Source organism: Gavialis gangeticus, unplaced genomic scaffold (assembly GCF_001723915.1).
Source record: "Gavialis gangeticus isolate Ggan-Ray unplaced genomic scaffold, GavGan_comp1, whole genome shotgun sequence".
Classification (NCBI taxonomy): Eukaryota; Metazoa; Chordata; order Crocodylia; family Gavialidae; genus Gavialis; species Gavialis gangeticus.
In genome coordinates, this window is record NW_017728985.1 from 482 (window position 1) to 11536 (window position 11055).

At 42.6% G+C, this 11055-nt stretch overlaps 1 protein-coding gene across 1 annotated transcript; it reads right to left on the reverse strand.

Moving 5' to 3' along the window:
- Window positions 1-394: 394 nt before the first annotated feature.
- Window positions 395-11035, reverse strand: SLC2A8 (solute carrier family 2 member 8; the record flags this gene model as incomplete). The annotated part of the gene is made up of 9 exons (XM_019513927.1): window positions 395-1078; window positions 1245-1390; window positions 2695-2868; window positions 4830-4938; window positions 6454-6600; window positions 7569-7780; window positions 7982-8081; window positions 9913-10119; window positions 10853-11035. Coding segments are annotated over 9 exons (1422 nt in total), but the record flags the coding sequence as incomplete, so codon positions are not given.
- Between the last annotated feature and the right edge of the window lie 20 nt (window positions 11036-11055).

Here is an 11055-nt window from a genome sequence, read left to right on the forward strand (position 1 = left end):
TTGAACAGACTTTCAGGAAGACGCTTACAAGTTGTGCAAATATGCAAGACCTTATTGGGAAAAAAAATCAGCAGCTATTAATCAGGTATTCACTCAAGTAACTTAAGCTGCTTTAGTGGAGAAGTAGCTTCAAGTCACTGGTGTCAGTCCTGGAGTTCAGTTCTGTCCGCAGTGCTCAGCAGGTTCTACACCCAACACCCAACTGTTAAACCACCAGCAAAAGTCCAAGACAGATTCACAGTTTAGCAGGACAGCAGTCTTCAGCTGAAGAGATGACTCTTACAGTATCAAAATCCTTTCAGTGTCATGTTACTGAACAAGTTTAAACATCTGAAATAGTTCTAGCATTGTATACAGAGCCCTTCTGCTGACAAAGGGCCTAGAGTTTATTTTGTTCATCAGCCATATACAGTGGATAGAAGTAAAAGAAAAGGGAAGCAAAAAGATTGAATGGTACTGAATGGGTGCTGTTCAGAATCAGTTTCACTTGCATCACACACAACTCAGATAGCAAAAGTGTCCTTGGACAGGGAATTTGCTGCGTTAGCTATGCATGTTATGGAATGTAGGAGAGAAAACAGCAGACTCCCTGTGTTACATTTGCCGATTCAGACTTTGTGGCTAGTCTGTATTAGGCAACACTGCAGCGAGAAGCAGAATTGCATGACCAAACTGACACAGCTCAAGGCCTGGGAAAGGGATGCATTTTCAAGTGAACTGGTAATAGTTGCTTCTGTGACCCTGAAAGATGCCGCTACACAACCATATGTATATACACAGTGTCATCCCTTCCAGTTCATTAAATACCGATTAGAAGTTGTTCTGAACCAAGTTGAACCACACAGAAGCATTCACAGCTAACCCAAATAGTCATCTCAATTTTGTCTGCCAAGAAATAACAGTACATCTCAGTTCTCCAATGAATTCAAGAACCTCAGGTGTAAGATCTTTGGAAATAAGCCTCTATTTGTTCTAATGTCCTTCCTTTAGTTTCAGGAACACAAAGAACAGTAAACATTATATTTAGGACACAGAAGGCAGAGAAAAGCCAGAACGTGCCATATGAAGTCAGGACATCCTGAAAGAAAATAGAAGCATCATTTTAAAAAAGGGAGACAAAAGAAGTTTAAAGCTATACTATCTGTAAAGCTGCATATCCAGGGAAAGCATAACCTACTGCTTCACCAACTGCATCCATCAGCTTTACCTATGAAAATTCCAAGCTGGGGTCATAGGATGCTTACCATAAGATCATGAAATTCCTTTGTTACTAAGAATGCCATCAGCCAGTTTGTTAGAACACAGGCACCACTGGAAAAGCCTCTAGCTTTAAGTGGGAATATTTCAGACATCACCAGCCATGGAATGGGACCCCAACCAAGGGCAAAACCTGAAATTGAAGGAGGAAAGTGAAACTATACTATCCTTTTTCACAGTATTCCTGTTTTAAAGGTGTCAAAGCCTTCTCTGTGAGGCATTTACTTTTCCCCTCCTCTAGGTAGCTTTAATTCTGTGACAATTCTCTAGAGAGAACATTTTAAAAGGCAGTTATACATGCCACACTAATTCACATTAGAAAAAAAACCCAACACAACAAAACCTCCATACTGAGCATGGATAACTGCTTTTCTTGATACCTCTAAAGCAGGGGTGGGCAATTATTTGGGCCTGCAGGCTACCTAAGGAGTTCCGGCAAGCTGTTGCACACCCTCAGCTCATCAAAACTCCGTAAGTGGTTCTACTCCATGCACAGCTAGGGTGGGGAGCAGCATCCAGAAGCAGGGCAGGCACAGAAAGCTAGAAGCCAGATGAGGCCGGGGGAAAAAAAAAAAAAAAAGACATTTCCAGAAGTAGCTAACAGCCTAAAAATTTGCATAAAATAGCTAGCTTAATCAGTGCAAGAACAATACCATTACAAAAAAGGTAAGCAGGTTGGTAATGTCTGTAGGGTGAAGAGACATCAATCAAGTAGATTATAATGGAGCCATAAAACAAAGTGTCCACATTCAGTTCTTGGTTCCTAGTGTCCAGCCAGCATATGAATTTCTGTTCCCAAGATCACCTTTTGAACATGTCTTGTGCTCAAGGGGAACTTACAAGTCCAAGTGAGCCGTTCTGTGAAAGAGTATTTTTTCCTGCATGTCTTTCACAGAACCACTCACTTGGACTTGTGCTCAAGGGGAACTTACAAGACCCCTTCAAAAAGAGCTTGGGAACAAAAAAATTCCTATATCCATTCATTCCAATTAGCAACAGGGCTCAGAATTCCTGAAGCAACTACATGAGCAAAACCACTAGAATTCTAAATCAAAAAAATACACACTTTAGAATTCCAGCATTTTTGTGCACGCAGTTGCTTCTCAGGAAATCTGAGCCCCATTACTAATCTGTCACAGTATGTTACTGAGCTTCTTTAACAAGGGCCCAATCCTTTAAATATCAGCTAAAAGATCAAGTTTTGTTTGTAACAACGAGAGTAATAATTTGATTTAAAGAAGGGACATATAGGCCAAAGGAACAAGGCCTTAGTGTAAATCAAAGCAGTTCTGAGCTTCCACAACTTTTGACTTAATTGATAAAGAGGTTGCAGACACCTAGTGCAACTCTGGACCACACAAGGCTTCAGTGTGCAGTGCTACAATACTGATGACAGGGTTTCTGTGCAAGTCTTCTGCACAATGCCAGTCAACTCACCAGTGATGAAGAGCCCCAGGCTCACTACCGCCAGCCAGGTTAGGTCATGTCCTGCTACTGAGGATGTGCAATTTGGAGTGGTCAGTAAGTCAGGATGTGATGAGTTCTTTTGATTTGGAAGGATCATTTTAAAGTAAAATCCAAATGCTGCAGTACTGATAGCCATGATAATCCCTGCAAGAATAAAGGAGAGCACATGCTGATTCATTGCCACTTAAAGATCTGAAATCAGACAGCCCAGAGCTAGTTAAGTTTGATATTAAACAAGACTTCAGTGCTCATTTTGAGTGTTATACCCATAGTGTTCATGTAAGAGCATCATTAGAAATTTCAGAAAAATGTAGTAAAAAAGTTAAATAAGAAAAAAAAAAGTTACAAGGAGTTCCTGTATACTCCTGATAGACTTTAGTCATTATGATTCTGCATGCAGCCACAGAATTCAGATGCATACAATGCATATTGGAGTATATGAAGCACACTTAATAAAAAAACCAAGAATGTTATTTTTAAAACTTTCATATTATGCAGACAAAAAGCCAACAGTAGTATGCACTATACAAGAACCAGAAACATTAAGATAACAGAAAAACTGAAAGCAGAACTATTACTCTGAAGAAGCCTCCCTTGACAACCTTGAGATGAGTACTCTTCTCACATTTCTACACTGCTACTGACCATTGTTAAACATGCTTGTTTATTGCACTTTGCAAAGCCTTTCATGGTACAGCAAGCATTGCATAGGCTGAGGCTCTGTGCCAGTCTCAGGTGGCTGAATGAGTGGTATAGCCCCACTTCTTCATTACTTCCTTGGAACATCCAACTCCAGACAAGTTGTTATGGAAAAATTAACCTTAAAATGCAAGAGACAACTAAAGACACTAAGAGCTGGTAACAAAAGTAAATTACAACCAGCAATTTGGGAAAATTCAAGTATTAAGCAATTGTTTTTTTAAATTACTATGCAAATTGAAGAGGTTACTCTATCAATGTGTACATTGAAATTCCAGTGGTGCTAAGGAGACAGTCTTCATCCTTTTGAGAATATTTTTTGTGCTCTGTGTATGCACCATGGTCAAATTCTTTCAATAAAGAAATCAAAGTCTGTTGGTGTTTCACATTAGTTTTAAACAAGCCACCTACTTACACAATTACAGATTTTAGAAATCAAGGCAAACCAAGATAGCTTTCTTACTGTTATTCTTAGATGAAGCAGTTAAAGAATACAGGGAACTATTTCTTTTGAAAGAGTTTTTTTTTTTTCCCCCAAATATAAAATCTGGTTGGTTTATACAGATGGATTTGCCAGCTGCAGTGTTTTTCTTCCATCTTCCAGCCCAGGGGTCAGCAACTTTTAGGCAATATGCCAAAAATACCCGCAACCTTGACTTACAAGGTGTCGGTGTGCCAGTGGTGGATGGTGTGGGAGCCAAAAGGGGTCTGATCTTCAGGGCAACACAGCCCTGAGCCCTTCCCCACTGTCTGCCCCAAGGTGCACAAGCACCTGCACCCACCACCAGCAATAAGCTAGGCTCTGCAGACCCTGATGCAGCCACTTGCAGCCTCCTGGGGCCCCTGTTGCCTGTCAGAGCCCAGACTGCTCATAACAGCAGGCTGCAAGCAACTGCACTGGGGTCCACAGAGCCCTGGTCCACCTTGTTGCCAGTAGTAGGTGCAGATGGCAGGGAAGGGGCTAGGGATCCTTGTTACAAGGTTCAGGGCCTTCACAACTCCCCTCCCCCCCCAGCACGCACGTCAAACAAAATGACTTCATGTGCCGCTCTGACACTTGTGCCAGGGGTTGCCTGCCCCCATCCTAGCCTTCTACTTAAAAGGCTTGTATAAAAAGAGCCCTTGGTACCCTGTTTGGATGTTTAAGTTTTCCCAGGAGTTGGTATCATGGCATCAGCACTTCCACAGAAGTTAAAAGTAGCAAAACTAAGAGCCCAAAAGCCCCCAAGCTGCATTTTGCCCACCCCGATTGGATCCTTTGTAACATTCCTCCAAGGATACAATGTTATAAACACTGTTGCATGCCCTGCTCCAAACATGTGCACAAGGAGTTTCCCTGGCCTTCCACAAGGATTCAAGCCAGCCATTTCTAGGTGACCAAAACACACCCCAGCTTGTATTTTTACCTGATACACAAAGTAGTACTTTCCGTCCTGTTTTATCTATGATAAGTGCAGCCACAGCTGTAAAGCACACTTGTATTGAACCCACAACAACTGAAGCCATCCTGCTGTCCTAAAAGAGGGAAGATGTTTTTAGAAGGAATTTCTTGGTTTTCAGCAAGTGATTATGAATTTTCTTTATGCACTTTTGTATTGTTGACATTGTTTTACCACTCTTTTAGCTTGTATACAAGATGCTGTGTAGGAGAATCTCAGTGATTTTAAACATGATTGAATATGGGGTACTAGGCATAGAATAGTATATTGAACTATTTTGTTTTGCTTGTCGTTGCCTTTATGGAACACGACTAAAACTGCTTAACTTTACAAGACCCATCTGTAGCTCAAGGTGACAGGGGCCAGTGCCTTCAAGCAGGACATAAATTACCACCCAGTAGCTAGGAATCTAAATGGCTATAATGTGCAGCTACCTAGGGAGCAACAGATATAATGCGAGTTATAATCAGCTTTACTGAAGTCAAACACCTGACAAAAAAAGGTTAAAAAGATAATTCCTCCCAGTTTCTACTCTCTGCTCAGACCAGGCATGCAGCCTCAAAAATCTTCCTTCTTGCATTCATGAAGAACAAAAAAAAAAAAGGCAAAGTGTTGCTAGCAACTATTCTTACAAGCCTCTACCACACCCAAGACTGAAATATCTGAAGGAGAATCAAGAAATAAGAGAAACTGAGCTAGTGAAAAAAAACATACAAACAAAAAACCCCCCAAACAAAACACCCCATACAGAAAAAACAATAGTTCAAGTCTAAAATGCAGGGCATTCTTTTGCATGGGAACTAGACAACAGGACAGGAATACATAGAATGGAGGTATGAAGGAAGACAAAACAAAAATCAAAAAGATGGTAATTGTTCTCCTGGCCTGACTTCTCTTATGCAAAGAAAACTGAATCCCCTGTCAAGGTTACTATGTAGACCTAGGAGTCTCACAATATGGCTTCTGATACCTTGTACTCTACTTCCAGGAAACAGAGGCAAAGTTTAATATACTTCTTCACTAAAAAAAACCCACACACACACCCCCAAACCAACCAACTTAAATATTAAGATAAACCAAAGTAATACTTGCATGCAAAACAAGAAACCTATTGGAGCAGAGACCCAACACTCATGATCCAGCTGCAAATGAATTTGGCCTAGTTAGGTGCTCTGAACCAAGAGTTCACGGGTATTGGTTGTAGCTGTATTGGTCTAACGTAGGCAGACAAGGTTCTTTGGGCAAATGTGATTTTGATTTTTAGATTAACTAAGTAGTTGGAAAAAAATTGTTCTTTGCAAGCTTTTGGGCACAAGCCAGCAGACTCCCTGGGCCTGAGAGGCATGTGCGCCCAAAAGTTTGCAAAGAACAATTTTTCCCACTTATTTAGTGGATTAAAAGTATAGAAATAAGATATTACTACATCATCATCATCATCATCATCATCATAATTTAAAAAACCCACCTTTACACAAAGACCATGTCTGCCTGACCCAAGAGTATCATGATCAAAGCTGTACCTAAAGTTATACTTGGCAATTACCTTTGGGAAGACACACACACACACTCCATGAAAACGCACCATGCTTACCTTAAAACTAGCTTCCTCAAAGATAGTTTCAGCATAAAACATAACTGCATTAATCCCTGTTGCTTGCTGGAAAAACATCAGTGCCACACCAATAAAGAATGGCTTGTAGATCGATGGTCTCTTAAATTCTGCTATACTTAGTCCATGCTAAAAAAAAAGGAAGTAAGGCAATGATTCAGTGAGAAACTGGTCAGTTTCTGTAAGTGAAAAAGGAAAAGCTACCACCTAGCTTTAGAGGCAAGACTGTAAACACTACAAGTCTCCCATTTAAGAAATCTGTTAAATTCTTTGGTAGTATGAATGTTTGCTATCTTTGAAATAGCTTCAGATGCTGTAATCAAATGCTGTGGATTTCTTATACCTTTCTGTCATACTTCCTAGGTGCAGTAATTGAACCACAGCATCAGAACACCAGAGGAACAGCACTGAGGCTACAGAAGACTTCAGATTTCTCCCGTGTGTGCGTGCACGCACCTAATTTGGCGCTTCTGGCTCCTCCATACTCTATCCGTCCTTCACAACACAACCCATACAGACCTTTTATAACAATTTTCTGCGATAGAGGTCCTGGTTTTTGCTATAGAGCAAACTCTATAGGCTGTTCAGCAGCCTACTCAAACTCTACACCAAAGCCCAAATTATTCTCTTTTACAGGGGTGTAGAAGAGCAGATTTTTGCCCAACACTTCCAGGCTTTTAATTTCCTCTTAGCTCTTTCTGCACTGTGTGGATATCTAAATTGTCAATATGTAAGTAAGAGACTGAAAAGATAAACTACATATTACTGAAGATATAACTGGGGCCTGATCCAGCACTTCCAGCGACTGCAGTGAGAGTTTTAGTTCCTGGAAATATGGGTTCAGGCCACAAGAAGTAGAGAAACACAGTCTCTAAAACCCCTTGCCTTTTACACTGGTTTGGTTGGGGCAGGTCAGATGTAAGTTATTAAGTAAGAGGTCAAATAAGTCTAGTCCTGATAAATGTGTGTCTGAATACAGAATGTCTAATCATCCGTTTACATTCAAGTTTCTTCTTTATTCAGCCAATCTTTTAAATGAGCCAGAACTTAAAAACAAACAAACAAACAAACAAACAAACAACAAAACCTCTTATCACCTGCTCCTCTGCACTAGTTTTGATCTGCCTGCATTCCCATTCATGGTCCACATGTGGTCCCCTTAGGAATTTTAAAGCAGCTATGGCTTCTGGGTGTTTGTTTCGATTCAACAGGTACCGAGGCGTTTCAGGCATGAAGGACATGAATATGACCATTAAGCAGGGTGGGAAAGAACACAGCACAGCCAACCAGCGCCATTCAAGTGCCATTCCTGGGGTAAAAGGGGAAGGAAAAGGTTATTAAGTACAACTATCAGCTGACTCCCCTGTTGTGCTGAGCCAGTACTGCTAATAAGACAGAGCATGCACTTCCTCCCTTCCCCCCCACCCCCAGCTCACATGCCTGTGCTCTTCTTGCTTTCTAAGAAAGTTTCACTAACCCTGTCCACCCAACAAGTAACCAAGTCTAGTACCTGCAACATAAGCTCCCAGTATGCCAGTTACCACCATCAGTTGAACACACGAGCCAAGTGTTCCTCTAACTCTTGAATGTGATATTTCTGATATATAAACCTAAGTGTGGAAGCAGAAAAGATTCAGTTGCATCTTTCCATGCAGTATTAAACAAAGGATTTAATTCAGCTGCGGGGGAAAAACAAACAAACAAACAAACAAACAAACAAACAAACAAACAAACAAACAAACAAACAAACAAACAAACAAACAAACAAACAAACAAACAAAGCTATTAGCCTACTAGGAACTGCAAGAAACAGCTGAAATGGAATGACCAGAGCAACTAAAGCTAACAAGGTAACTTTGAGGGATCACAGTCCCCTCCCCCAAAATACCAGAAGCTATTAAACACCACAAGTAGAACATGAAGTAGCATGTTTTCCTTCATAAAATGGCTAAAGCATGCATAAGACATTAACTCTTACTATCCCAAGATGAAAATTAAGATCTTCAAATTTTGTAAGCAGACACTGGTTGAAACCCCATTGACTTTATACAGGGTTCTGGACGAGCATGAAGATTTACATGTATACACATCTTTGCAGATTAGGTTCAAGACTCTAGCATTTTACCTCAAAGAAACCTATGCTTCCTAAGGCCTTTCAAACTCTAAAAATAGATGTTAATTGGCCCCAGCCCAGCACATTACAAAGGTAGGTCATACCTTGCATAACCCCCACCACACACACACACACACACACACACCTTATAGGTATCCAATGTTATGGAAATTGCCTTTAACCTGAGCCAGGAAAGCAGAGTTGAATTCCATCTTCAAGACCATAATTCCTCACCTTTATGCATGAAGAATGTCTGACCCTCCCCCAAAAGTTACAGCTCTTATACTTCAGACAGAAGTTTAGCAACTCGGTTTTACCTCAAAGAGAAAAGTCATTTTCACCAATTCTTCTTAACACTTAACATTGGGCATTAGATTTTTAACACTGGCTATTTTGGTCACAGAACAGATTCTGCTATATCCATGATGGGAAAACGTTACATAAGTTTTCAAGGAAAGTCTCTTTGATGAAGACATGAATGTTCTTTCAACAAGTTCTGTGAAGACTTCTCTTTCAAGGCCCCTGCAGCCTTCTGATCTCAGTGGGACCAAGCCCACAGGCTATCCTTAATTGAGAACAGCCCAACAACTTTACACATAGAAATTAAGTATCCTTCTGTTTTTAAGCCTATAAGAAGTTATGGGCCTTTTTATGTACCTTTAGTTTATACTTACTTGACAAGCAGTGATGCAAAACAGTAATAAGTGCAACAGTTAATCCCTCAAACTGTGTCACAAAGACTATGTTACCCCAGATTCACTCACCAAGGAGTACAAGAAAGGAGGAGGGGAAGGGTCCTAAGCACAGGAGTATGAAAGGGTGGGGAGCAGCAACTGGTGTGTGCACAAAAGAACCTGAAGTCAGGCACTAATAGTAAACTTGGATATAGCTGCACTATACCTGGCACTGTTCCAAAGTGACAAAGCACCTACCACCTAGTAGTGAATGAGAACTTTTGTTTTTTTTGTTTTTTTTTTTTTTTAAAACTTAAATAAAAAGTTTAAATCTCTCAAGCTTTGATAGATACTGTTTATCTTCAGATACTTAGAAGCAGACAGTGATTGCTAAGAGGGTTCTTTATATAAATACATTCTAAAGGAATAAAACAAGGAAATTCTTTAGACATAAGCTAAGCTAAAGGCAAGTTCCGAGTTGGAAGAAATTCAGGTTAGATCAACGAGAAAAATCTTGAAGTGTTCCAATGCAAGAGTTGGATTAGGAAAAACACAAGCTTAGACAGCAGAACGCATTTCTAGGAGTCACTTTAAAAATCTAGAAGGGCATTTGGGTGTATGTGCACTGAAGAAAATACCACTCTGCTCACTTACTGGAACAACAAGTGAAGTAACTCCACTGGCTAAACCAGTCAGTATTCGTCCGCAGTAAAGCATCCAGACATTGTGGGCAGAGATTATAATCATAAACCCAAAGATGTATGGTACTGAGCACAGCATCAGACTCAGCTTTCGCCCAAGCTTATCCACAGCGTAGCCTCCTAGTACTCCTCCAGCACCAGCTCCTAAGGTTACTATAGACTGAAAAAAAAAAAAAAAGAAAAAAAGACAAGGTCGCACACGGGCATGAATGGCATGTGCCCCTGGTGGCGGGGGGGGGCACCACAGTTGCACTGGTAGCAACAAGCTAGGAGCTCCTGCAGACACCGCTGGCATTGGCAGACATGGGGGAGGGTGGCGGCAAGTGCCGACCGGGGGTCAGCAGGCACCACCAGCAGCCGTGGCAGCAGCCAGGAGCTACGTTGGACTACCTGCAGACACCGCCAGCAGCATCAGCAGCAGGATGGCGAGCAGCAACTGCCCGCAGGGTTGCACTACCACGCTCAGGGGGTGCACCTGCACGCACCCCCGGCACATCACCCTTACACATGGGACAGACGGCAAGTTGCTGGAAAGCTCCAGGAAGCAATTGCTGCCCAAGCAGCCGCCTTCCCTGGGGCTCCTGCAAGGGAGCTGGGAGTCATTGTGACGGGCAGTCCGAGTAGGTGCCAGGGATGAGCCCGACTGCCTCACCGGATGCAGCCAAGAGGGCAGCACCCCCGAAGCACGGGGACATTTCAGACAATGTTATTTGCAAAGCAAAAGAGGAAAGGTGTGGAGACAGGGGAGGGGCGGGGCAGGCTGCAGTCAGTCAACAACCCAGCGCCGGCTCGTCTTAGTAGTCGGCGAGCCGGGACAGACAGGCAGCAAGCTGGGCCCCACAGGCCTGCTCTATGCTGCCCAGCCACCCCACCCCACCCCGGTCCCCGCTTACCCCGAACCACGACGCCTGGTCGCCGTCTAGCCGCAGCGCCGGGTCGCTGCTCCGCCGCAGCGCGGGGATGGCGGGCGAGCTGTACCCCAGCACGAAGCCGAAGCTCAGCGGTCCCAGCACCGCCGCGAACGTGGCCAGGAACAGCCCCGCGTCTCGTACCTTGCTGAAGGGTGCCGCCGTGGGTCAGCCAGGCCAAGCCACCC